We start from the raw sequence: 27,456 nt of genomic DNA, 5'->3' as shown, positions 1-27,456 counted from the left end.
CCCTGGCTACTCCCACGCGGTAAACGTAGAAGCTGGGACCCCAGGGGCTCTGCCCTCTCGTTCCCGGTCACGCAGCTGCAAGAGGCAGAGCCTGGATCTGAACCCCCCGCCCCCCGACAGGCAGAAGGCTCACTCCACAAAGCAAGAGAGGGGAAGCCACCAGGAAACCTGGGGGGGGACCGCCCACTTGGCTGGGGAACCCCAACTCCACCCCTCCCTGGAGGCCCAGACTGCGCAGAAGCCACCCCTGCCATGGGGTTATCAGGAGGGAAGCATCCAGGGCCTCCTGCCCAACTGTCAGCAGCAACAGGGGAGGCAGCTTCAGGGAACCCCTGGACGCCGCATCCCAAACCTGTCACATCCTCCCCCACGCACTCTCCTTGTCACACCCTCCTCCCCCACGCACTCTCCTTGTCACACCCTCCCTCCCCCACGCACTCTCCTTGTCACACCCTCCCTCCCCCACGCACTCTCCTTGTCACACCCTCCTCCCCCACGCACTCTCCTTGTCACACCCTCCCTCCCCCACGGCCTCCCTCTCTCGCACTGCCACACGCTCACACACTATCTCGCACGCTCACACACTATCTCACACGCTCACACACTATCTCGCACACACACAATCACATACACACTATCACACACACAATCACACTCAATCACACACACACACAATCACACACACACACAATCACACACACACTCAATCACACACACACTCACACACTATCTCACTCCCTCCATCCTGGCCTCCCTCTCTCATGCACTGCCACACACACACTATCTCACATGCTATCTCACACACACACAATCACACACACTATCACACACTCACACACACACTCACACTCACACACTCACACTATCTCACATACACACTCAATCACACACAATCTCACACACACTATCACAGACACACACACAATCACACACACTATCTCACATACAATCACACACACAATCACACATAGACACACACTATCTCACACACACACAATCACACACTCATACACTCACAATCTCTCACACAATCACACACACACACACACTCAATCACACAGACACACAATCTCACGCACACTATCACACACACACACACACACACGGCCCCACGGGCACACACTATCTCACACACACACACACACACAATCACACTCAATCACACATAGACACACACACACTATCTCACACACACTATCTCTCTCTCTCTCTCTCTCTCTCTCACACACACACACACACACACACACACACACACGGCCCCACGGGCACAGGCCCCTTGGGCAGGTACTCTGAGCTCCAGGATGAGGTCTGGCGAACAGGAGCCCCCAACAGGGGGCCACACTGTCACGTGCGCGTTCTTTAGGGGAAAGGACCCAAGGAGAGGCCCCGAACCTCTGCCCTACGGGGAGGCTTGTCCACCACCGAGCCGGCTGGCCACCTCCCGCCAAGGGTTACTGCCCCCCCTTCAGTCCCAGACGAAGACAGGGCCTGGTGAGGCCCCTCAGGGGCAGAGAGGGCTTCTCTGGCTGGAGGGGGAGGGGCTCAGTCAGTCATTCAACGAGCGTTCCCTAAGACGCCTCACTCAGCGAGTCCAGGGTCCAACAAAAATGCCACGATAGCAACCCTCCCAAGTCCCAGAACGGGTTCCAACAGCAACTTATGTGAGACCACCGGGCACGCGCGCGACCCACCCAGCTCACCTAGTAATAAAAAAGCACCATTCATCTCCGCCAAACTCGGGGAGAGCGTGGGCCTGTGCACCGGGGCTGCAGGTTCGACCCCCAGCCCCATCAGGGCATATGCGGAGGCAATCACTGATGTGCCTCTCTCACATCCATGTCTCTCTCTCTCTCCCCCTCCCTTCCTTCCTCTCTGAAATTAACAACAAATGTACTGGAAAAAAGGAAGAAAACGTCGGAGGAGGGAAAACGGCAATGCCTGGAGGGGAAAGGCCAGGGGAACATGGTGAGAGCCCCATGGAGCGTTAAAGGCCAGGAAAAAGTGACTCTTATAATGAAGAGTTTATACTCGCGAGGAGACCACCCACGCTGTCCACGCGGGAGAGGCCCGAGACCCTACTGCTGCAGGCAGAAGCAAATGGCGGAAAGACCTAACGTGTTCAGGGTGTTGGAAACGTAACGGTCCCTTTTCCTCCTTCTCCGCGTTCTACACGCTTTCCTAGTGCACGGTGGAAAAGCAGTCAACCTCAGACAGCAACTGCGGCCCCAGGGAATGAGGACAAATGCCGGAGGGAGGCGGGGAGAGGAGGGGGTGCACGGAGGACAGGGGGATCCAGGACCCACCTTTCACGTTGCTCAGAGACAGGGAGCGCTCCTGGTCGGCCAGCCCGGTCCCCAGCCGGCCGCTGCTGCCACTGTCCTTCTGCCGGGCCACGGCCACAGCAATGCCCACGGGCGGGTGTCGCACCTCGGCCTCACCCTGGGCACCGGAGCCCTCGCGGCCAAAGGCCTTGGCGCTCTCGGGCCTCTCGGGATCCCGCTTCAGCTGGCGGCCCCCAGCAGGGGCAGGGCCCCCAGGGTGCGGGAGGCGGGCCTGGGAGCGTGGGGCGCCCGTGGAAGCGGGGGCCGGCTCGGGCTTCATGGTGCCCAGGCCTCCGAAGGGGCTCTTCTTGCCGCAGCCGCCAGGGCGCGCGGCCCCCGCCTCGCGGGCGAAGCTGCCGCTGTACTTGATGAGGCTCTGCATGGCGGAGGCCTCGCCGGGGCCGTGCGCGGCGGGGTGCAGCTCGGCGCCGGGCCGGGCGCAGGTGGCAGCGGCGCGGGGCAGCGCGCCCCCGGGGTCCAGGTAGGCCTTCTTGGCGGCGGCCTCCTCCTCGGCGCGGCTGGCGTGGTGGTGCTGCGCGGCCAGCACCGCCATCTGCGTGGCCGCGAAGTTGCCCAGCTCGAAGGGCTTCCACTTGTGCTCCGGCCCCGCGGGCGGCGGGCGCGCGGGCTCCAGGCCGAAGAGCTTGGCGGCCTGCTGGGCGGCGGCGGGCCCGCGGGCGGTGCGCTCGCAGGGCCGCGGCTCGGCCTCGGGCTTGAGCAGCTCCTTGGCCGGGAGGTAGACCCGGGGGTCCGGGGAGGCGCGCGCCCGCACGGGCGGGGCCTCGGCGGGCGGCGGCCGCTTGAGCGAGCGGATCACGGAGTTCTTCTCGCGGAGCCCCTCGGGCCGGTCCGGGGGCGGCCGCGGGGACCCGGGCGGCGCCTGCAGGACGCCGGGCCGGCCCGCCTCGCGCTCCCGGGCGCGGGCATCGCGCGCCTGCGACGCGATCTGGATGGGGCCCGGGCGCTCGTCGAAGGCCTCCACGGAAGGCACGAAGGTGGGCGCCACCACGCGGTGCTCGCGGCCCGGCTCGCGGCCGGCCGCCGAGGGGAAGATGGTGTAGACGCCGGGGCCGGGCTGCGAGGCGAAGGCGCCGGCGGAGGCGGCCGGGGGCGCGGGCGGGCCCTTGCCCGGGGGCAGCGGCGGCAGCGGGGAGGGGCAGGGGCACGGCCCGGGCAGCAGGGCCTCCGTGCGCCGCAGCCGCGCGCTCTCGTCCTGGCGCGCAGCGTCCTTGGCGCCCCGGGCCTCGGCCATCAGCGCGGGGAGCCCCGCGTCCGCCGCGCCATTGCAGAGGCTCAGGGCGGGGGGCGGCGGAGGGTTCTTGCCTTTGGAGTCGGCGGCGGCCCGAGGCGGCCCCGGCTCGGCCAGGAAGGGCGACAGGCGCTCTGCGAGGCGCGGGTGCCCGCGGTCCTGGCGGCCCTCCCGCGCCTCCTGGGTCAGGTCCACCACCCCGCGCGCGGCCGCCTCCTCCCGGGCGCGCGGGTCCTTCTTGCTGAACAGCGGGGGAGGCTCCGCGCCGCGGCCCGCCCGCTCCTTGGCCGGGCCTTCCCGCGAGGAGCCCTTGGCGGGGGCGCCCGAGGAGTGGCCGCCCGGGGTCCTGGAGGAGGGCGCCTGGGAGTGCAGGGCGCCCGCGGCGCCTGGGGCGGGCAGGTAGAAGCCGTCTGCGGGGAAGAGAGCCAGGGGTGAGCAGGGGCCCGCTCGGCCAGTCAGGGCCGCGGGAGGCCCCGAAGGGTGCCAGAGGGTGCCCTGCGACCCCAGGACAAGGAGGGCCCCGCACAGACAGCCCTCAGAGGGCAGGCTCCCCGGGAAGAGGGTGGAAACGAATTTAAATCTCGCCTGACTCATGTTCCTGGGCCTTGTGAAAGGGGGAGAGGCCACTGTGCTTTAAGAGCAGCCCAAAGAGCCTGCGAAGGTAGCCTAGCAGGGCACAACTAGAAGACTCCAGAAGGAGGGGGGAGTCTGCCCAGCGGGCCTGTGGGGTCCTCAGGGGATGGGTGCTGCCTGGATTACTGACTGGGCCGTGGTCCAATACTGGGGGCCCCAGAGAAACCCTTCGAAAGGTCCTCCCCCCACACAACCCCCATCCCCCCCTTCTGCCTCCTGACCTTTCTGTGAATCGAAAATGCTGGGCTGCCCCAGCTGGCTGAGGAGGGGGCTCCCGCTGCTGGGGGGCTCCAGGTGGTTCAGGTGGAGGTAGGATGGGTACAGCCCGCTGGGCAGGTGGGAGAAGCCTGGAAGAGAGAAGAAACGGCGGGCTGGGCCACCTCGTCCCCCCCTTTCCCGGGCTGTCAGCGCAGAGCAAGGAGCCTGAGGTCTAACACCGCTCCCCAGGGTACAGCGTGCCCCTCCCAACCCAGGGCTCAGGCCTCCCTCCCTCCCTCCCGTCCCGGCAGGGACTTGTGCTCTCAAATCCATGAGGAAAGGGTCAGATGGATCCACGGAGGAGCAATGATGAGCGGACCAGGTCTCATCAGGGGTCAAGCACTTTCAACTGCTGTGCCTTCGTTATTCTCATTTAAATCTCAAAAAAAGAAAGTGATACTCTTAATATCCCCATTTTATAGATGAGGAAACTGAGGCAGGGAGATGCCCACTGCCCAAGGTCACACACAGAGGAGCCTGGTTTTGAACCGAGGTCACCAGGACTCCTACTAACCTGAACCCAGCACAGACCTGGCTTAACTGGTTCGTTGGCGCCTTCCCTGCTGTGGGACCCTGAGCAGGCCACGGGCTCTCTCTGAATCTCAGCTCCCCCGACATCCCTGCCGCCGGGAAGGAGTGACTCCTGCTGAGAGCTCTCCCAGCCCCCCCCGGGCCCCACCCGTGATGCCCAGAACCAGAGGCTGGCAGGACAGCGCAGACAGGAGAGGGAGCCACAGATGCCTGAGGGCGCGCGGGGCACGGAGGCTCAGAGGCCATGCAGCGGGCACTGGGCACAGGGAGGTCCTGACGCTGCCGACGCTGCGGGTCCTGTAGGACCACAGGCCACTGGACATCCGAGGGCCTTGGGTCCCCCGCGCCGGGGATGCAGAGCGTCTCCCACAGCGCCATCCATCTGATAATGGCGTTAACCAAAATCACTGAATAATCAAGACACCCCTCCCCCTCCACACTGAATCATGGGAGCTGCGCTCCTACGTAGGTATCGGTCCCTCCGTTTTCTAATCTGTAAAATGGGCACAATGTCCTCACCGCCCAGCTGGCTCTGAGGATAGTGAGTCCGTAGGCAGCGCTCGCACCCTATGGCTGTTACTATGACTAGCACCGGTCGGCAAAGGAGAAAATGGGAGTGTCAGGGAGGCAGCGGGCTGGCAGCACCCAGGCACCAGAGGCAGCCACTGGGGGGCTAACATGGGCTCAGACGGGACCCCGCCCAGCAGGATGCCCACCATCCCAGGCCTAGAGTCAGGACCACCCCTCCGTGCAGGCCACACACGATGGGGGACGCTGGCAGGAACACTCTGGCAGAGAGGAAATGGGGCGACTGTGGACTCAGCCTGCGGAGGGCACTCCCCGGACCCCAATCTTCCAGCACCGGGAGCACCACAGGGCACCGGAGGCAGGCGGAGGGAGCGAGCACCCCACATCCAAAACTGCACCAGAGCCAGAGGTGGGGGAGGAGCGCAGAGTCCCCAGACCCGTCCCTTCGCTGACGGGAAACTGAGGCTCCAGGAGATGGCGATTTGCTCGGGGCGGCAGGAAGCCGAACCCACAGACCCCCCACGTGTAGGGGCATCGCAGCAGAACCTCGACAAGCGCTCCCAGGGCCTCTGGTCCCACAATTAACAAGCTGGGGGGGGGGGGGCGGGGAGGGGAGCAGGGGGGGAGCAGAAGCAGGCCCTGCCCACAGAGCTCACTCTGGGAGCAAAATGGGTATTTCCCAAATAAACACACAGGTAAATGTGCAGTCACAGCGAGAGGTGATGGGCCTGAAGGATGAGCAGGAGACAGCCGTTGGGGGGGGGGGGGGGTGAAGGGAACAGCAAGGGAACAGCTTGTGCAAAGGCCGTGAGGCCGTGACAAGAGGAAGCACTGAGCGTCCAGCAACAGCAGGGGCGCCCGCCCAGGGACATGGCTGAGCCCCACCGGCCACGGCCACAGCCGGGAGGGGTGACCACGGAGCAGGAGGGGTGCCCAGCAGCCCGCACCCCGCCCGCCAGACGCTCCTTACCTTCATGGGCATGGGCGGCCCACAGCTGCACCATGGGCAGGCTGCTGGGGGTGGGGGAGCGGAAGGAGAGGTCAGAGGGCAGGGGCACCGGGCTCCCATGGGATGAGGCTGAGGGCCCCACCCCGCTGGCCACAAAGCTGCCCAGGAAGGCCTCGCCTGCAGAGAGAAGGGGCTGTCAGGCAGCCGCCAGGCCACCACCTCCCGGCCCACCTCCCGGTCTCCCCCCACTGCGAGGAGCCGACCGGGCGCCCCCCTCGCCCCACGGGCAGGGCCCCGGCTCTCGGCCCCGAGGCGGGTACCGTCCTCCCTATCTACAGATGAAAGCTGAGGCTCCTTGGGGAGCAGGGACCTCCTCTCCCACGGCCACTGAGTGAGGACAGAGGGGGGCTCATGGCCTGAACCCCTACTCCTGTTCGGAGTTCCTAGACCGGGGAGGACACCCACAATTCAGAGAATGACCTCCCCAAGGACCGCACAGCAGCCCTGGACAGGCCCAGACCCCCTCAAGTGCTCAGCCGGCCCTTCGCACCCATTTAAGGGATGAGCAAACTGAGGCTCAGGGATGGGAAGTGCCTGACCCCATAGCCAGTGAACTGCGGTGACAGAGAGTAAAGCCCGTGAATGGATGAGAGTCGTGAGCAGGGGGGCTGCGGTGCCAGGAAGCCCCCGCCAGTGGGCTGTCCCCCAGAGAGCAGAACCCGCGCCCCGAGGCCCTCAAACAAGGGGTGATGGCTGCTGCCTGGCAGGACAGTCGGCCGGGGCCGGGGTGGAAGCTGCACCTTCCGCTGCCAGGCTCACCCCGAGATGCCGTCTCACTCCCGCCACCCAGGGCGCTGCCCCAAGATCCACGCACCCCCCTCCAGGGGAAGACCCTGGCAGACCTCCCAGTCCCGGCCAGAGGGGCCTGGAACCCGGGCAAGGGCTTCCCTTCCTTGGCCTCAGTTTGCTCATCAGCAAAGTGGGGATAAAGCCTCCCTTGAGAACTGCGATGAAGGAGGCGTGCATTTAGTAACGACGACGACGACAATCAATGCTGGCAGCGCCCACCCTCCAAGCACCAGGCGGCGGCTTCAGCCCAAACAACCTCAGGAGGGTCAGGCCCGCACGCAGAGCGGGCACGGGTGTCCCCAGCACCCTCTGGCCACCCGAGCAAAGGGCTTCCCTCCCATGGGCCCTGAGGGTAACCCCTCCAGGTCCTGTGAGGAGGGCCCTGTTTGTGACAAGCCCCGAGGGAAGTGACTGCAGGGGGCACAGAGGTCACGTGCCCCCCCCCACCCCGTGCCCCCCCCAGGAGGCCAGCCTGGCCCTCGGTGGCACCCAGCAGCCCGCAGGCAGGGCCTGCACACAGCCAGTGCTCGCTCACCACCACCCAGGGCCCAGGATCCCCAAATGTCCGCTCAGTCCCTCTGGGGTACACACAGGAAAACTGAGGCTGCAGGGGCAGGGCCTCCACCTCGGTCCCCCGGAGTGGTGGCGGCAGCAGGCTGCGAAGGCAGGACACAGGCGCCGGCACCCCCCCCCCCAATGGGCCCCCCGACTGCAGCCCCGCCCTGTGCGGGCTGCTCACCGGACTCCAGCGGCGAGGCCTCGGGACCCAGGGCCATAGCAGCCGGTCAGTGCGCCCACGCGGCCCAGCCGGGCATCGGGGCCTCCGGGCCCTGCCCAGCCCAGGCTTCCTCCTCGGCCGGCGGCGGGGGAGGGTCCGGAAGCGGCAGCCAGAGCTCGCGCAGGGCTTACATCAGCCGCCAGCTCTTCCTGCCCCGGCCCGGCCCGCGGAAGCCGGTGGCCCGGGCCTGCCCTGCCCAGGCTTGTGAAACCTGCCCCCAGCGCCCCGGGCCCGGATGCTGCCAACGGCTCCAGCCGCCACAGGTGGGGGCTCAACGGTGCCCGGACTCCCTCCCCCGGACGGCAGGCACGACCAGGCATCTGCAGGCACACACCCACTGCCACCCTCCCGACTGCCCCCTCAGGCGGCCACGGCCAGGTGACGGATCTGGGACCCAAACTAGACAACCTCGGGACTTCTGGAAACCCAGGGGCCTCCGATGCTGCCCCCGTCCCACCTGGCCCTCGGGCACCAGCCCCCAGGCCCCCTCCTAGACCCCTCCTCACTCACTCCATCTGGGGGCCCTCCCAGCCCCAATCCCGTCCCACCCAGGACAACTCGGAAGCACGGATCTGTCCCGTGGGTCGGCGGAGCCCTCGCTCCTGGCCACACCTGGCCCGGCCGGTGTCCACGTCGGACTGAGCCCAGAGCACTGTCGCTAGCTCCACAGGAGGGCAGAGGGCCGGCTCAGAGAGAAGGCAAGCCCCGCCCCGTCCCAGGGCCACCGCGTGCCACCGGGGTCCCCATGGCGCCCTCCCCCCGGGGTAGAGCACGGGCAGCCGACCCCACCCCATGTCACCAGCGCCTCCAGGCTGCTATCTGAGCCTCCACCTCGGGCCCTGGCACAGCGTACCTGGCACTCTCCTCCCGCCGAGGTGTGCCCATCCCCCCAGCTTCTCACACCCACCCTGGGGACCCAGCATGGGCCACCTGGACTCACCAAGAGGGGTGACCCTGCAGGCTCCAGGGACAGGGACAGGGACAAATCCAGGTCTTCCCTCCTCCCACCACTGGCTGAGCAGAGGGCCTGGCCCCCACCCACCCCGGGTCCCAGGCCACCCTGGGTGACGCAGGCCTCCGTGCCACCTGCTCACCCGCACAGCATCTCACTCGAGGCCTCGGAAGTGCCTGGAGACCTAGAGCTCGTGGGGAACGTCGCCAGTTCCCCTCATTCCCGGTAACGACGGCCAACGCAGAGGCCCGGCGCCGTGCGAGCCTCACCTTCGCCTGCCCAGGCGTCACTCGGCCCCCCGTGGGGCACAGAGCGCCACGGACGGCCACGGCCCACCACAATCACGCGCGGAGACAGGGCTGGGGAGGGCCACGGGGAGACGCTGGAGAGCGTCCCGCTGTCCTGCCTGCCATCCCAGCGGACAGACAGGGACCGGCCCATGACCGGTGGCCCACACCTGCTCCAGGTCTGCCCTGGACACCACCGCAGCCTCTGGCCACGCGGGGGACCCGAGTCGTGGCTGGTGAGACGGAGGAACCACACCTCAAACTGTATTCATGCTCCATTCATTCGGACGTAATTCAGCCACAGGCTGGGCTGAAGGCTCCTCCCTGTCGGAAACTGGCAAACGGGCGTGGGGCCCGGGCCGGGCCTCGGACAGGCCAGCCCGCCCCCTCGACAGAAGGGTCTCCGGGGGTCACACACACACACACACACACACACACACACACACACACACGCTGGCTCGGACGCCCGCTGGCGCGCTGACTCTGGGCAAGTGCCTGGATGTCCCCCAGCTGCAGGTGGACGGCAGGGCGACATCGGCCCCCGCGGGCGGACGTGTTCGTGTTTTTAAAACGCTCTGTGAAGTCCCTGCACGGCCGCTGTCGTTATTACTGCTATTCTCACTGTTTATAGTCACCAAACCTGGGGTTCAGAGAAGGTCGGGGTCCCAGGGTCCGAGCGGGACCAGTTCCTCTACCCAGGTTCCTGCCTTGAAATAAAACGTCAGCTTTGAAACTGAGAGCCGGTGGTGGTGACCCGTGGCCAATGCGCTAAATACAAACGAACTGCACGCTTTCAAATGCTTAACGAGCGGTATGTGGATTTCACCTCGATTTTTAAAAAGCAACAGGTACGATCTACTCTCGGCCTCGAAATCCAGCCGCACGGCCGGGCCCGGGCCCCAGAGCAACGCAGGTCCCAGGGGCACAGCCGGTCCCAAGCTGGCACCTCCCACAGTCCTGGGCGTGAGGCAACCTGGTTACCCCATTTTACAGACTGAAAAACTGAGGCTGAGAGAGGCCGCCTGCGTTACGGAGCCTGACCCAGCTGCTCAGCCAGCGCTACGAGGAATCGGCCACACCGAGCCCGGGCATTCCATCATCCGACCCGTAGCTCCAGGCGGGCATGGTCCCTCGGACCCCGAGCGAGGGGGAGCCCCCACCCACCCTCCCAGCACAGGTCCCGGCCCCTCCGAGGTGCTCAGGGAATGGTGTTCTCTTTCTCTGGTCCTCGGTGCCCAGTGAGAGGGGAAGGTCACCCAGGGGCAGGCACGGGGACACCCAGGCCGGGGCCCCCCACCTGCCTCTGCCTGGAGGAGAAGCCCAGGGGCCCTCTGGGAGCGTCAGCAGCAGGGAGCTGGGCACAGACACCTCCGCACCCCACCCTCTGCACTGAGCGAACAGGCCTCCCCTGCCTGGGACCCACAGACATGCCAGCCGCCCCCACCCCAACCTGCCAATGGCCGTGGGAAGCCAGCAGGGACCACACGTTTGGAGATGCGGGCCAGCCTGTCTCGGCCCCGGCTACCCCCTCACCAACACCTGGGACCCAGGAAGGGGTCTGCAGACTGGGCGGCTGGCCAAGGTCACCAGAAGGCAGAACGCAAATCCCAACAGGCCCCTTCCCTCCTCGCTCCCTGCTCTCCCTCCGCCCTCCGCAGGGCTCCTGCATGGGGGGGCTGGGGCACCAGAGCCACCCAGGTGCACCCTATAAGGGGCAACGCCATGCCATCTGCTGGCAGGCCCCCACCGAGGGTGATGGCGAGGCCACCTCGCCGGCCAGGGGCGTCTTGCTCTGCAGAACAGAGTCCCTGGGGGCCTTTCTGGAAGCTGACCCACAGGGTGGGCCCCTGAGCTTATGGTGGGTGCAAAGGTCTGGAAAGGCCCAGCTGGTGTGGCTCCGTGGCTGAGCGTCGCCAGTTCAATAGCCGGTCAGGCTGCGGGCTCCATCCCCAGTAGGGGGCGCGCAGGAGGCAGCCAGCTGAGGAGGAGTCTCTCTCAGGGATGTTTCTGTTTCTCTATCCCTCTCCCTTCCTCTCTCTCTAAAACCAATAAAATCATTTTTTAAAAAAAAAGGTTTGGTAAACAATCAAGGGCTTTATCACGTTATCGCTCCGCCCGGGCCGGGCAGGAACAGGGAACAGCCTGGCTCCGTCCTCCCTCCACTCGGGCAAACCATCCGTCAACATCGCACTCCCTTCTCCTTCGGCTCGGGCGACGCTGGGTGACGCTGGGTGACACTGGGTGGACGTGGCCTTCCCTGACCACGCCCCCGCCCCCAGCCCGGCGTGATCCTCTCCACAGGGCTTATCGCCGACGGTCCTGCCACACACAGCTCCTTCCCCGCTGCGTTTCCGCGTTTCCTGTCCCCCTCCGCCCACTGGAACCGGAGGCGGCAAGCTTGGTCTTGAGAGGACCAGGTCATAAATACTTCAGGCATCGCAGCCGATCCCGCCTGCCGCTGCGAACGCAGCCTGGACAACACTTAACCGGCTGGGCTCCGTGCCAATAAAACTTTATTGACAAAAATGGGGGGCGGGTCCCATGTGGTCCTAGTTTGCAGGTGTGGGTTTCCTCCATCCCCGTGCCCTACACAAGGCACACAGTAGGTGCTCTGTCCATGTTGACCGTGGGGGATGGGCAAGGTCAGGATCAGCTGGGCGGAGGGACGAGGGAGGGGGCTCTTGGCCTGGGCCTACCTCCCGGCCAGTGGGGGGGAAAGGCTTCAAGGCTTCCACAGGGAACGTGGTCAGTAATCGTGCAGGGACGGCGTGTGGTGTGAGAAGGGGGTAGACTTTTTGGGGTGATCATTCCAGAAGCTTTGTCTGTCCAATCCCTACGTTGTACGCCTGACACTAACAGGTTGGATGTCAACTGTCATTTAAAAATTTTTTATATTATTTTTTTAAAAGCTTCAAGCCTTCCCGTCACCCACCCCCCTCAACTCTGGGAGGGCGATCCTTGTCCCTTTTACAGATCAGGAAACTGAGGCTCTGATTCCCAAACCCACCCGTTTCCACTCGGCCACACCATCCCAGACGCTAGACCCTCTTTCCCTCTGTTCACGCCCAAAGGCCCCTCCCTAACCAAACACAGAACCAACGTCCTTTCCCTCCCTTCCTCCTGTACAGCCTCCGGCTCGGCACGCCAGGGACCACGGCTCCGAAGATGTCCGTCAGAGCATCCGGCCGGCAGGATCGGACCAGGGCCAGCCCCCAGCAAAGAGCGCCTTCCCGCCCAGACCACGTGACGTGTGCGTTTCTATGGCAGCAGCTGAAAACAGCGCCCGGACCCTCGGACAGAGTGACCGTCAGACTCCCGAGGACGCCGCTCCCCTCGGAGGCTCTGCCCCGCCTAAGCCAGGCCGGGGAAGGCCCCTGGGGTACAGAGAGGCGGACCGCTCACTCAGACCCCCAATCGCATCCCACACCCAAGAACGACGCTAAACGGCTGAATTCAGGAGAAAGTTAACGGCTCTCAGTGTTACCAGAAACTGTCAAAAAGGATGATGTCATGTTCACCCATCAAATCGGCACGGGTTCGGTTTGGTTGTGGGGGGAGGGGCGGGCGGAGGGCAGAGCCAACCCACGCGCAGCTTTCGGGAGACAAATGAGCAGAGCTCACCAAGGCCCGGGAAGGCGCGGACCCACTCCTGGGGCCCTGCCCAGGAGCCCCCGACGTGTGGGCCAAGGTGGCTTTCCTCACCAGGATGCTCGGGGCTCAAAGCCACCCGTCAAGTCCCAGAGGGACAGACCCCGTGAGGTCCCTCTCACAGGAGGACCTAGAGGAGTCAGTCCACAGCGACCACGGAGACGGGCCGCCCGGGCGGGGGAGGCGGGGGAGGCGGGGGAGGCGGGGGCAGTAGCTGCGTTTCACGGGGCCAGGGTTTCAGTCTGGGGCGATGGGCGCGTTCCGAGGATGGTGGGGTGGCGGCCACACAGCCACGCGAATGTACGTGCAACCGCACGGAGGGACCTGGGAGCGTTATGCTGGGCGGAACAAGCCAGTGGGAGAAAGATGAACATCACGTGATCTCACTCGTTTGCGGGATTATAATGATCAACCAAACTGATGGACAAAAATAGATCCAGAGACAAGGGGCAGGGGACGGGGGGGGGGGGGGGGGGAGAGCAGACACAGACACTGGGGCGGTGGGGGTCTGTCCTCAGGGGTGGGAGTGGCGGGAGGGGTCATTGGGGCAAAAGGAGACATATGTAATACTTAAAACAATAATAATAATAAAAGTAAAGACCTCCAAAAAATGTGAATGTACGAAATGCCACGGAACTGCACACCGAAAACGGTTTTAAATGGTCCATTTATGTCTATTTTACCAGTTGATAAAAAGTTAGACGGAGGCAAAGGATCAAGCACAGCCCCGGCCCCTTGGAGATGAAGGAGGGGGTGAGGACTCAGGCCAGGGGTGGGGAACCCGGGCCGAGGGCAGTAACAGCCCGAGAATCCTTCGGTCTGGCCCTGCCAGGGCCTGAGGGTGAGCCAGTAACTGGAACCGAGGGAAGCGGACTGACTGGTAAGTGGGTAACTCTGTACGGCCCCTGCAATGATGCCGTCAATACCCACGTGGCCCTCGGCAGGAAAAGGTTCCCCACCCGTGCCCTCGGCTGTCCAACACCGACAGGGAGCGCCCGCACGGGCACGGACCCTGGGACGTGGGCCGGGACGTCCAGAAACGGGCCCACAGGTGCCCCGTGGGCAAGGGCGGTGCCATGGCCAACCACGCCGGGCAGCTGGGTCTCCACGTGGGCCAGCATGGCCGCCCCTGCCTCGGGCGCACACGCTGCCGGCTGTGCGCCTGCGGCTGAAGGCAGAACCACAGAGCTCCGGCCAGACACGCGGAAGTGCCCTCAGGACCCGCGGGCGGCAGTGGCTTCCTCAGGACCATCCGGAAAGCACCGGCCACACAGGCCAGCGGGCACGCCGCTCCACGACAGCCCACTTCTCTGCCTCCCGCGACGCCACAGGAGCGAGAAGGCGACCCCCCGCCTGGAAAGAGACCTGCGCAGAGCGTCCCCAGCGCAGCTCGTGTCAGAGCAAATAATCCCTGCAAGTCAGTGAGGACAGGCAGGCGGCTCAATGGGACAGTAAAAACGGCGAGGGGAGGATCCCCCCAAAAACACCCGCACGGCCAGCAAACCCGGGACGAGGCGCACAGCCGCCTAAGCCACGGAGGAAAAGGGACTTAAAGCTCCCACACGCCCACCAGAAGGCTTAGAGCGACCAAGGAGAGACGCAGCCGGAGGGGAGGGAAGAAAATGACAGCCCCTCCCAGAGCCTGCGGACGGCCGCCCTCCGGCCCAGCCTCGCCCTCGCAGGCACGCGCCGCCCAAACCTTCCCACCAACCGGGGCCAGCGCGGAGAGCCACCCGGACGCCCATCAGCAGCTGGACACGCAGACACGGACGGGGCCATGCGAGGCAACGCCTTCAGCGAGAATGACCACCACGAGGAACACGGCACGGCCGGTCTGGAACACGGCACGGCCCGCCCGGAACACGGCACGGCCGGTCTGGAACACGGCACGGCCCGCCCGGAACACGGCACGGCCCGCCCGGAACACGGCACGGCCCGCCTGGAACACGGCACGGCCCGCCCGGAACACGGCACGGCCCGCCTGGAACACGGCACGGCCGGTCTCCGCACCAGCACACGCTGCACTCGCCCCAGCGGGAAGCGCGCACGCACACGGGGACAGGGATCCCCCAGGACGGGGAGGCGGAACCCTGTCGATGGAGGGTTCGGTGAAAAGAAAAATGGCTGCGCTGCAAAGGACGACCTGTGCTCACGTCTCCGTGTGCCTGAACCACCAATTAAAAAGCGGCCTTTACAAAGAGATGGGGGGGGGGGGGGGCGGTCGAAACACAAGCTCAGTAAACGTTACATTGAGAGTCATCTCAATGGACATAATTTGCAAAAACCTAAAATATTTAGTTAAAATGAGTCAAGACAGGAAACAGGAAAATGACTATCCATGCCCCATCTGCCTCTCCCGGCCCCTTGGCTCAGGCCTTGCCCCTAGACCCTTCACTCCCTGCTGTGTGACCTTGGGAGAACAACACGACCTCTCTGTGCCTCACTTTCCTCTAAAGTGAAGGCAGCAGGAAAGGCGCTGGGACTGGGCCACACCACGTCCTCTGCTTCACGGCCATCCTTTCCCCCAGAGGACAGCACAGCCGGGGCCGCCGATCGAGGTGGGGTGGGGGGCTTACCCTGCGCCGTCTGGGTGCCGTAGGGTGGCCACAGGACCGGCGGTTGCTGGCACCGTCCCCACACTCCCATCGGTGCGGCAGAGGTGGCTGAGCGGCGAGAAATGCAGAGGTTCCTCTAAGCCAAGCAGACACCCCAGGAGCTGCTGGAGCTGCCAGGCCAGATCAGCCAGCCCAGACCCACCAGGCCCCACCCGGGCGGGAGGGGTCCAGGCAGGACTGGGGGCGGGCCGAGGGAGGCAAGGCCAGCCCACCTCCCCACCCAGCCGGCCCAGCTTCGGGGCTTTGTTCCTCCATCTCTGCACTCTCCTCTCAGCCTTCCAGCCGGGAGCCTGCCTGACCTCCTGAAGGGGTCAGATCCCAGCAGGCACCTCTCCGCATGCATCCGAGAGCCCCCCAGCTCCTCCCCAGCAGAGGTCCAGCAGCCCCTCCCCGTTCTGGCATTTGGGCTGGAGGTGGGATGGGACTGGGACTTGCCCCAGCCAGACGCCCAGCCCACAAAGTGGGCGCTCAAACCTAAATAAAGGGAATCCCCGGGGGCGAGGCCCGCGGACAGAGATATGCAAATGCAGCTCCGAGCCTCCCCCAGGCTCCGCCGCCTCCATCCCACAGCAATCACCGAGGATTCCCCGGAGACGCCCCTTCCCCTCACGGAGACCAGCGGGAGGAAGAGGCGGATGGAGGGCGGGCCTGCTGGGAACGGCTGCTCCCGGGGCGCCCAGGCCGCCGCGTGGGAAAGGTGGAAGCCGAGGAGGCCGGTCTCCCGGGCACGTGGCGGGGACAGGGGGCTGACCCCAGAAGAGGTGGCCCAGAGGACAAATCCTTTCCCAAAAGCCAGAACCTGACGGAAATAGCAGTAATGGGGTTTAAAAAGGAGAAAAAAAAAAAAAAACGAGAGGAATGGAAAGGAGGGGACCTCCACATTTTGGAAGCGGAAAGCAGGGTGACAAAAAATGTGCAGCTTGGCAGGGCGGGGGGTGGGGGAACTGTATGTTCACAAACAAGCAATCCTGAGACACCCCCCCACGCCCACGCACCGCTGCGGGCGGGTGAATGGAGAGCCCCCCCCTCCCCGCCTCGTGAGGGACCCCGCGGAGGGTCTTGGCCCGGACCCGCAGGGCTGGGGTGGGGCGATCCTCACCTGCACGCAGGTTTAGACGCCCAGGACACCCCGTCAGAGAGCAAAGACCTGCAGACACACTCGGAGTTCCACGTGGCCAGCAAGCCGACCGCCGGGTCCGAGGCGCCCAGCTGCGGATGCGTGCCGCCTTGCACGTGAGCCGACGGCACAGAATCAAGCACAGACTTTGGAAGACACACGAGAAAAGCAGAGGAGAAAAGCAGAGGAGGAGAGGGAGCGGCAGGGGAAGGACAGGCCACATCCTCCCCGCGACGAGCAGGAAGGTCCCCGCGGAACAGGACGCGGTGAAAGGGAAGGAGCCGCTCCCGCACGCTCAGAAGCGCCGCCTGGGAATGAAAGACGTGACGCCTGATTAAAAATTAACCTGACCGGTCAGAAAAGACACAGCTCCGAACGCCTCCTCGAAAGCAGCCGCAGCCGCAGAGAGAGGCGGAAAAGAAGGGAAGTCGACGGCCAGGTGATGGGGGCCACCTCGGCTGGTAGCAGAGAGAACAGCAAACGTGCCGGCAGGAGATCGCTCATCAAATGGACGGGACCCGAAGCATCGCCACGGCAGGCCTTATTCCCACACCGGCCTGGCCCGGGCAGCGCCCACGGAAAATGCCCACGGACCCGGAGCTGGCCACGTCACCGCGGCATGGCGCAACGCCGGCGATGCAAGAGGAACAGCTGTAATAACGTGTGTGAGGCTCACTTTACGCCAGCGATGTTCTAGACATTTCTGTTCGTAAACTCACTTCGTCCTCACACAAGCCGTCAGGCAACGCCCACTGTTCGGCCTTTCACAGCAGAGAAAACTGCAGCGCAGAGGGCTGCGGGCCACGGCCACGGCCACGTGGCTACTCCTGTTTGCATGTGGCTCTCAGAGCCCGTGCTCTTAGGCGTGACGTGGTTCCAGGAGAGTTTACGCCCTTGGAAAAGGTTGAAAGAAAGTCCACGTACAAAGGCCAAGAATCCCAATAGCAGCGGCGCGCCTTAAAGGTGACGCTGGGACTTAGCAGATGACGTTGCAATCCTTTCAAAACGTGAAGTTATTCCCCGGCAGCCAGGCCAGGGTGGCGCTCAGGACGCAGGCACGTCCGGCAAACGGAGGGCGGGGAACGTCCCGCCTTCGATTCGCTCTTTCACAGAAAACGGCCACAGGGTGCAGGCAGGCGTGGGGGCAGCCGGCCTGGCTCAGGGGCCGAGCATCCGCCTCTGAACCAGGAGGTCGCGGTTGGATTTCCCGTCAGGGCACGTGTGGGGGGCGTGCAGGGGGCAGCCAATCCATGGTTCTCTCTCATCATGGATGTTTCTCTCTCTCCCCCCCTCTCCCCTCCTCTCTGAAACCCATAATAAAAATGTATTAAGAAAGAAGAAAGGAAGGCATGGGGATCAGAGAACAGATCTAACGCAGCCGAGCGGCAAAGGGGGTCTGCAGGCCGACGGCCCTGCCACAGGTCCCAGCAGCAGGCCAACCAGCCCGGAGCAGGAAGATGGAAAATTCCAGAAAAGGCATCTCCAGGAAAGGAGAGAGGCAGCTCATTCAATACGTGCGACCAGATGAAACGTGTACCGAGAGCCTGGAGGAGAGGGATTCTAAGAAATACCAGCAAGTGGAAAAAAGAAAAAAAGAAAGAAAGAAAAACAGGCAATAGCTACAGGAAATAAACTTTATTGCACCGCTTGGCTCATATGTAAACGACCTTCACAAAGCTAACGCCATAAAAATAAAACTAGTTTAAACTGTATTTCACAGATATTTGGAGGACAGGGGAGGTACACCCGGGGCGGAGGGGTGATAACGTTAAACCATTTCCTAAGTGCTTATTGTATCTGATGCTATTCTAAATGCTTTACGTGTGTAAATGTTTAATCCTCCCTCAATCTCATGAAGTAGGTACTATTATCCCCATTTTACAGGTGAGAAAACAAAGGTACAAGAGGTAAAGAAACATGGTGTGGCTCAGTGATTGTGAACCAGGAGGTCGCGGTTCGATTCCCGGTCAGGGCACGTGCCCGGGTTGCCGGCTTGATCCCCAGTAGGAGGCGTGCAGGAGGCAGCCGATTCATGATTCTTTCTCATCCTTGATGTTTCTCTCTCCCCCTCCCTCCCTTCCTCTCTGACATCCATAAAAAATCTATCACTTTAAAAGTGCACACAATTAGACTTACTACAAACCCGCCGGACTGAGCGGACACTGACCACATCGTGTGTTGAAGACGTGGAGCCGCTGGGAGCTGCCGGAAGGCGCACGGTGTGCCAGCAGGGAACACTGGCAGCCTAAAGCCAAACCTGTGACCGAGCAGGCCCGCTCCCGGGGACGAGACGCACATCCAGACACGCGTGTGTCTCAGCCCTCTTCATAGCAAACCCTGGAAACAGCCTGAGGGCCGTCCACGCGGGGTGGACACACCGCGGTAAGCACGTGGTCCCGCCAAACAGCAGCCAGGACACGGCCACGCGCACAATGCGGACGGGCGAGCCTCACCACCGTGTTGCGGGAAAGCAGCAGAAATCAGAGGGCAGGCTGTAGGACTGCGTCTACAGGAAGTTCACAAACGGGCAAAACTATCTCAGGTCCCAGAAATAAGGCGGGGCGGAGCGGACCATGAGGAGGGAGAATGTCGGGGAGCCCTCCGGATGCTGGAAACGTCCCCATCCTGAGCTGGCTGGCAGTCACGTGGGTGGGACCATTTTGTGAGAATTCCAGGGGCCATGGCCTAGCTGCTTTGGCTCAGTGGATAGAGCGTCGGCCTGCGGACAAAAGGGTCCCAGGCTCGATTCCGGTCAAGGGCACGTGCCCGTGTTGTGGGCTGGATCCCTAGTAGGGGGCGTGCAGGAGGCAGCCAATCAACGATTCTCTCATCATCATTGATGCTTCCATCTCTCTCCCTCTCCCTTCCTCTCTGAAATCCATAAAAACTTATATTAAAAAAAAAATTCAAGGGGCCAAACACTCAAGATGGCAGCATTTTACAGTATGGCTGTCACACTGTACAAAGGAGGGAAATAAAGTAAGAATGACGACTTGAGGCTGGGAGCCTGGAGTCCAGGGCCCGTGGGCCACCCAATTCCAGAGGCCCCCAGCCAGGCCAGGAGTTCGAGCTCACTGTGATGACAGCAACCACTTTCGCTGTGACTTCTGGGGAGGTGCCGTATCGCCGGTGGACCCATCTTACAGATGAGCAAATCAAGGCTTGGAGAATATCATCACTCAGCCAGGAAGGGGAGGAGCCAGGTGGAAACCCCAGCGTCCAGGCCATCCTGCCCGGCCTGAAGCCAGAGTTCTCTATCTGGAGGCTACAGGATGGGAACCTCATCTGGCTCTCAAAAGCCGAGAACGTACCAAGTCTTTACTGAGAAGGTGTGACGAGGGCTTTTCGCTCCAGGCCGAGGGCCCATCACTTCATGGGCTCATAAAGGAATCTCAGATGCAGGCCGTGGGTGCAGGGGGTGCATTCGTGACCTGCAAAGGTGGCGGGAGCTTTGGTGGTTCCCACCTCGTGGCTTTGGCTCCCTCCGGTCGGACGCCAGGCCTGTGCACAGGTGGCCCGGTAAGGACCCTTGCCCTGGGCGCCAGGACTGACCGCTGGCCGGGAGTCTGGGCCGCCCTTGGAGAGCCCCAAGCCCTGTCCTGACAGCAGCTCCCTGGGCCTCTCAAAAGCCAGCCTGGGAAGTCAAGGACAGGAGGACAGGAGGACAGGAGTGTCCCAGTGACGGGGCAGGGGTCTGGGAGGGAGACAGGGCCACGGGGACCAGGTGGGAGTCAGATCCGATCAGACCACACACAGGTCTGTGCCGGAAGCCAGAGCATCCCAAGCTGGCCACGTTCAAATCAAGATCGCCCAATCACCGGCCTCTCCCCAAACCTGGTCCTCCCCATCGCTCCACAGGAGCACTTCCCCAAAACCCAGGCGCGGTCGCCTTCTCTGCCCCCCACATCTCTTAGCAGCCCAGCCCCCACAGGGCACCGGACCTTGGCCACCGGCAGCCTCCCTCCTGGTGACATCACCTCCTAAAGCCTCCTGCCCCGGGCTGGTCACCTGCTTCTCTCCCATCTGCCAGGCTGCCTGCCGCCGGCGACCCACACCCACTTTGTTCACTGCCTCCCGGGGAATAATCGCAAACTCAGAGAAAAGTTCGAGATAGTACAACGAACTTCCAGGGGACCTGCCCCAGGTCCGGCCATTGTGAACGGCCGGCCGTGTCGCCCTGCGTGTGGCCGGATGTCATCGGCCGTGTCACCGTCTGCCGTGGACCGCGATGGACTTTTCTCTTCCTGAGCCGGTCCTGGGCGAGCGCGGCCCCTCCGCCGTCAGCGCCCGCCCTTCCTAAGAGCAAGGGCATTCTTACATAACCCCAGCCCGTGATCAACGCCACGGAGCGGATTATTGATTGCCTCCTATCAGCTAATCTACAGTCCATATTCCAATTTCGTCAACGGCCCCAATGATACCCTTGGAGCCATTTTTCCCTGATCCGAGACCCAACTGAGGGCCGTACCTGGCCTTCTGCGGGCACATTTTTTTAGTCCCGCGTAACCAGGAACGGCGCTTGGCCTCCCTTTGTCTCGCAGGCCACAGACGTTTAAAGAGTCCAGACCAGTTCTGTAAAAGGCCCCTCCACCGGAGTGCCTCCCTCCTTTAAAGCCCTCCACCGCCTTCTCAGGCCTCCCAGCTTCAAATTCCAAGCCCTCCTTGCAGGTCCCACCCTCCTCCCACCTTCCCCATCCCAGCGCCGCCCCCCCAGCCGCAGCCCCTCACCACTCCCGCCAAAACAGACCCTCGGCACTCTGCCTGCACAGCCTGCACCCCCATTCCACACGATTTCCTTCCCGGGTGTGTGTTAACTGCCTGGCCCCACGCTACGGCCTGAGATGCCACGGAGGCGAAGACTGCCGTCGGTCTGGTGGCTGCTGGTGGCTGCCGGGCTCCGGGGGCCAGCGCAGCGCCTGGCACGCCGAGCCCCGTGGAGCTCATTCCGAGCGAATGAAGCAGCCGGGAGAGAAAGGGCCACAGGACGGGGAGCTCAGAGAGGCTCTCCCAGATTCCAGAGCCTCCCCCAGGCCAGAGGAGGAAGGCTGGCCAATCTCCCTTATCTCTGGGATCACACCGCTCCGCCAGCCAGCCCACACTGATTAACCTTTTAAAATCAATCCCAGGAGGCTGCGGGCTGAATTCCAGAGAGAGCGCTCACCGACCCCGGGAGGAAGGCTGTGGCCCCCTATGGTCCCTGGCCCAGTCCAAAGCCCCGATCCGGGGTTCCCACTCCCCACCCACGCATCCCAGGGTGTGGGGGCAGGGAGAACCAACATCCAAGTACAAAATCCTGCTGATAGCTCTTCAACTGCAACTGAGGAGGCTGAGTCCCTGCCTCAGAGCAGAGGCCGGCCCACCAGGTGGCTGTCCCCCACTTGTCCGTGTCCCCGAGGGCTGTGGACATTTGGGGCCGACACAGGTATCAATACTCAAGGTTATGGGAAGGGTAACCCTGTATCCCAAATCCCTTCATTCCTGATTTCACCCCCTCTTCCGCAGAGGACAAGAGCCCACACCCATGATGCAGGAGGCAGCGCCTCCCCAGACCCTCGCTCAGCCACTCTCCTGTCAACACCTCCCTGGGTGGGGGGCCAGCATCCCCAGCGGCGGGGGGGGGAGGACTGACTCACAGGAGCGCAGCGCTGCTCAGCCAGGCCCCCCACCCATGCTGGCGTCCAGGGTGGACTGGAGCCCAGGAGGTGAAGCGATGGCCTCTCGCTCCCATGCTGGGTGACCCCGGCCCACGGCTCTGCCTCTCGGGGTTCCCAGGACAGAAATAGACAAAGATGGGGCTGATGGCCTGGCCAGACCTGAGGAGCTGACGGCCAAGAGGGCGAGGGCGCGGAAAGAGAAAATGTAGCACCTGCGCCCCATAAAAAGGGGGGCAGGGAGCCGGGTGGAAGGACCTGCACTCCAGCCCCACCCAAGCAGCGAATGGGAGCAGCCCCCCACCTCCTGGCTAATGGGGTTCGCACCGGGCTCTGCTCTGGGCTTTGGCCCGGGGTCCCGAGGTCTCCGGGCGCCCCTGCCCTGCCCTGCTGGGTGCTGCGGGCCCAGGGGTGGCTCGGGGCCCTGGCGGCGGGCCGGCCGCCTGCTGTTTCCTCCATGACCTCAGCCGCCGAGAACGCAGAGCCAGGCTGCTCCCAGCTCCCGAGGCGGAGGCCGGCCCTGCGCCGCCTCCCGCTGGGCTTCCCCGGCCGCCGCCTCCTGCTCCCGCCTCAGTCTCCCCATCCGCCCAGTGGGCGCTGGCCGGCTGGCTGCAGGGGTCAGCCTCGGGCGCCTGGGGTCCGGGCTGCTTTCCCAGCTTCGGAGGGGAGCCCTTGGCCTCTGCCGCCCGGCAGCTCCGCGGGGAGTCCCCAGCGCACTCCCCCCTCTTTGGGAAACAGCAAGGACCCTGCCGGCCAGGGAGACCCGGCCGCCCCCCGCCCCGGGCTGGGCAGGGAGCCGAGCTCTGGAGACGTGCAAACACAATCACCGGCCGCAGGGGCACCCAGGAGGGCCGCCCGCCGCCCTGTGTACCCGGGCCGCCCGCCCTCCTCTCAGGTCTCCGGCCCTTCCCTGCCCTCCTCCAGGCCCCCCGCCCCCGCGGACTGCAGCCCCCAACTCTCGGGGGACCCTCGTGCCCTCGATGGAAACCCGGACCTTGCACCCCTGCCAGGGGATCTCCGCGTCCCGGTCCGAGCCGCCCCTCCCCCGCCGGTGCCTCACAAAGGCCTTTGTCCCGCTGGTCCCGGGACTCCGGTTCCTGAAAAGTTCCCGGAGAACCGGGGAGGCAAACCGGCAGCGCTGCGGGCGGGCGGGCAGGAGCCGTGGGCAGGGCCGGTGTCCTCGCCCAGAACCCCCGGCCGAGGGCAGCACCGGGGCTCCCTGAGGATCCCCGCGCCCCAGACTACACTGTGGGGGGGCGGGGGGGTTCCACCGGCCAAGCCCGAGGGGTGCCGGGCACCGAGGCCGGAGGCGGCCAGCGGGAGGGACCGATCCCAGGCGGAGGCCGGCGGCAACCCGGGCGGGAGGGCCCAGACCCCCTTCCCACTGCGCCCGGAGCGGCTGCGCCGCCCCCTCGAGCCCCGGCAGCCCCTCTCGGGAAACGGCGAGGCCGCCGCGCCTCCCGCCGCCGCCTCCGGAGTTAAATGCCGGACTCTGCCTCTCTCCCCGCTCCGGCCGGCCCCATCCGCTTCCTCCCCGGGCCGGTGGCGGCGGCCCAGTTTCTGCGTCCCCGCCGCGCACCTTCCCGCGGGAGAACAAGGGGTTCGCGAGGCCGGGGCCGCTGCGTCCTCCGGGGCGTGGGCCCTGGAACTGCGGTTCTCCGGGGGCCAGGGGTCCCCCGAGGGCCGCCGCCCACCCGCCGGAGGCTCGGGTCCAGGGCCGGGGCCGGGCCATCCTCCCGGCACCCGCAGGCGCGCGGGGCTGGCCGGAGCCCGCACCGCAGGAGCGGAGGAGCCGGGACGGACCGGGCCCACGGGCGCGGGCAAGGGCATTTGCCAAGGGACAGACCGGAGCCCTCGGCACGAGGTCCCAAAGGGCGTGGGACTTGTTTGTTCTTTTCTCGCCCAGACGTGGGAACTCCCAGCCTCGCGCGGGGCTCCGGGGTCGGAACCGTCCCTGGTGGCTCCCAATTCGGCCAAGGAGTGCGCCTGGGAGGGCCGGCGCGCCCTCTCCGCCTGCGCCTCCCGACGACTGGGCTCGCCCCCGGTTCCAGGGTCTCCCCGCCTCGGGAGCTGAGCCTGCCGCACCCCACGGGCCGGGCAGACAGAGGGAGGCGCCCATCCCGGGCACGGGGAACAGAACCACTACTCTGTGCCCTGGATCCGGGGGGACAGCGGGGCGCACCGCGCAGGCACTTACCCGGGTGCGGGTGGAGGTTGAGGCCGGCCATGTACTTCCCCGGCGGCAGAGGGCCCGGCAGGCCCGAGGCGGGCAGGCGTCCCGCCGTGGCCGCGCCCACGCGGTGGCTGTCCATGGCCAGGCCGGACAGCAGCGGCGGCGGGGGGCCGTGCACGGACCGTGGGGGCCCGAAGTCTCGGCCATCCATCCTCCGCGGGAGTGCCGCGGCCAGCCCCCCACCGGGCCCGCGGGCCTCGCTCAGCGGGACCTACAAGTCCGGCCTCGGCGTAGTCCCAGAGTCCTCGGGCGGCGGGGGCTCCGCGGCGGGCATGGCGGCGGCGGCCAGCGGGGCTTGCGCTCGGCGGCGGGCCCGCGGCCCGGGGCGCACGAGCGGTCGGTCGTCGGGCCCCTCCCGGCGGCCAGGCGGAGCTGCGCGGGGCGGCGCACTCGGCGTCTTGGCGGGGAGAGGAGTCGGGCCGCGGGAGACACAGACGGGAGACAAGAAAAAAGGGGAAGGAAAAAAACAAAAACAAGTTTCAGAAAGTCGTTTTTGCCGTTCGGGGTCGGGGGCTGCGGCCGTGGTGGCCAGGCGTGGAATCGGGAGCAGCCCCTTGTCCATAAAATGTGAGAACACGTCCTCCTCCTCCGCGGCTGCGGGCTGCCGGCCCGGCTCGGGGAAGCGGCGGGCGGCGCGCGGCGCACCAGCCCGACTCTGCCGGGCGGCTGGCCGGGCGGTCCGCCCAGCATCGAGGGAGGCCCCTCCGCCGCCCGGCCGCACAAACACAAACCTCCAAAGGGGGTTTGATGCCTGGGCCTCACATGCTCCGAGGTTTCAAGCCGCGAAACCTTCCCAAGAGCGGTTCCAACCGTCTAACCCGGTGTCACTATCTGATCCGGGAAGTTTAATGTTTAACCTCCGGAGGCCCTCGCCTTCCTCCGCTGAGCTCGGTTTCCCTGAGCTCGTCGCTCCGAGCCCAACTCCGGGATTTCTCGGGGAGAGGGCGCAGAGATGGTTATCGTGTTTGCGGGCCACTGTGGGCTGCAGAGTCTTGAGTCCGAGGGCCCGAGACGTGGCATTCTCGCCCGAGGACGGAAAAGAATCCTTCCAAACAGGCTTTGGTTTCATTTTCCAACGCCCGGGCCTGGGAATCCTGCGGCCCGAGGACGTGGCCTGGCGCGGGGGTCCGGGGGTGTCAGAGAGGAAGGAAGGGGCTGCAGGGTCTGGCTCTTACCCAAGCTTCCCCCAACCCCAAAAATAACCTACAAAGAAAACCTTCGCGCCGAGGGGCGAGGGGCGTCTCCCCCGGCGCTGGGTAAATGCCCTGCAGTTCCAGTTTAAGGCTGTTTGTTTAAAAGATTTGTCCGCTGACGACTCCCGTGGGGGCGGGAGGGGGGTCTCGGAGCCAGTCCTGCCCTCGCCCTCGGTCTGCCCGCAGCAGCTCGGGTTCCGGATGCCGGGAGGCCGGGCGCTCCCGGAGCCGCCGATCGCGCCCGAGCCCCCGGCTCCCTCCCGGCGCCTGCCCCGCGCCCCGCGCCCCGCGCTGCAGACCCTGCGGCCGCCGACCCGGCCTCCTCCCCCAGCCTTCCTCCGCCACTCCGCTCTTTTTAACCCGGTTTTGGTTACAACCACCCTCTTCCTCCCGCCCTCCCACAGGCTCTGGTCACCAGATCCGCGTTTACTTTGGGAAAATCTAAAATCGCCACGTCCGAGGATACGTGTCTTAAGGAGGCGATGAGCTCCCCGTGATTTTTAAAAAATGCTCTTTGTGCAGCTCGGGGGCAGGCCCCGGCGCCCCGCTTTGGGGGAGTCGAGGAGAAGCCCCCCGGAGCACCCTGGCTCTGGGGGAGCAGCTGGCTCGGCCATCTGCGGGGTCCGCCGCGTTCTCCCTACTTTCTCCCCGCTTCAATGTACTTAAAATGGCTGAATTCCGGCTTTTAATTAAAAACAGTCTATAATCGAAAACGTCTCGGCGTCTCTGGCTCCCCCATCGCCTGCCGTGGACCGAGAAGGGAACCGACGCCCCTGGACCCGGCTGGGAGGGCTGGAGCAGGGCTGGGGGCTCAAGTGGGGAGCCCGGGGAGCAGCGGCTCGCCCCCACCCTTCCCCCTCCCAAGGCGCCCCCACCTCGCCGGTCCGGGTCCCCGGAAAGCGGCGGGGATCCCCCGGCACACCCCGAGGGCGAAGCGGGGTGCAGGGCCAGCTGGAGAAGTTTGGAGACCGGAGCGCCCGGCCAGGGGCAGGCGTGCGACCCGGCGGCATACCTGGCGCGGCGGGGCTCCCGGCTCCAGGCTCCGGCGACGGCGACTCGGCTGGCGGCCCCGGCTCCCGGCGCGGCTAGGCGCCCGTGCTGCCCGCCATCCCGCGGCCGCCGCTCCCCTCCGCCGCCCGCAGCCTCCTCACACTTTTTGCCCGCCTTTCCTTTTTTTGGTTGAAAACCGCTCCCCGGGCCGAGCTCTTGGCGCGCCAACTCCTCCGCCCTCCCGCGGCCGGGCTCCCGCAGCCCCCGGAAAAGCCAGCGTTCCTCCCGCCGCGCTCCCAGCTTTTTAATAAAATCCAGGTAGCGCCGGTTTAAAGAATCCCAAATCTCCATATACAGCCCGGGATTGGAAAAGGTACATTACACAACCCCCCTTTCAAGTTCCTCTCGCTGGATCTAAAAAAAAAAAAAAAAAAAAAAAGCCAGCGGGGGGGGAGGGCGAGGGAAAGGGGCGGCTGGGGGAGGGGAGCGCTCTTCACGGAAGAAACACGCATTGTTCCCGGGTGCCCGCCTCCCCCGGGCAGGCCCCCGGCCGCCACCCATTGGCCGCGCGCGCCGCCAGTCACGCGCATGTAAACACCTTGGCCCTCCGCCATTCCTATCAAACCAATTACGGACCTGGGGGCTCCGGCGGTTTCCAGGCTCCCCTCGGCGGG

The 27,456-nt window shown here is 64.9% G+C and overlaps 1 protein-coding gene across 7 annotated transcripts in view; it reads right to left on the bottom strand.

Moving 5' to 3' along the window:
- TNRC18 (trinucleotide repeat containing 18) overlaps positions 1 to 27,206 on the bottom strand; it is a gene marked incomplete at its 3' end in the record, with an annotated part of 75,941 nt that extends 48,735 nt beyond the window's left edge. For 4 of the 7 annotated variants that reach the window (XM_079770796.1, XM_079770795.1, XM_079770797.1 and 1 more), the window contains exons 1-4: positions 24,564 to 24,756; positions 6,491 to 6,646; positions 4,425 to 4,550; positions 2,304 to 3,980 (exon numbers count right to left, since the gene is read on the bottom strand). In XM_079770796.1, coding sequence (XP_079626922.1) covers positions 2,304 to 3,980; positions 4,425 to 4,550; positions 6,491 to 6,646; positions 24,564 to 24,750 — 2,146 coding nt within the window. In that variant the 5' untranslated portion in view covers positions 24,751 to 24,756. Of the gene's footprint in view, positions 1 to 2,303; positions 3,981 to 4,424; positions 4,551 to 6,490; positions 6,647 to 8,057; positions 8,266 to 24,563; positions 25,216 to 26,804 lie in introns of those variants that run through there. The other 3 variants (XM_079770799.1, XM_079770794.1, XM_079770798.1) reach the window with 3 other exon arrangements.
- Positions 27,207 to 27,456: the final 250 nt, after the last annotated feature.

Source organism: Cnephaeus nilssonii, assembly GCF_951640355.1.
Source record: "Cnephaeus nilssonii genome assembly, chromosome: 5".
Taxonomy (NCBI): Eukaryota; Metazoa; Chordata; class Mammalia; order Chiroptera; family Vespertilionidae; genus Cnephaeus; species Cnephaeus nilssonii.
The sequence above is the reverse complement of the archived record's forward strand: the minus strand, read 5'-3'. Positions and strand labels throughout refer to the sequence as shown.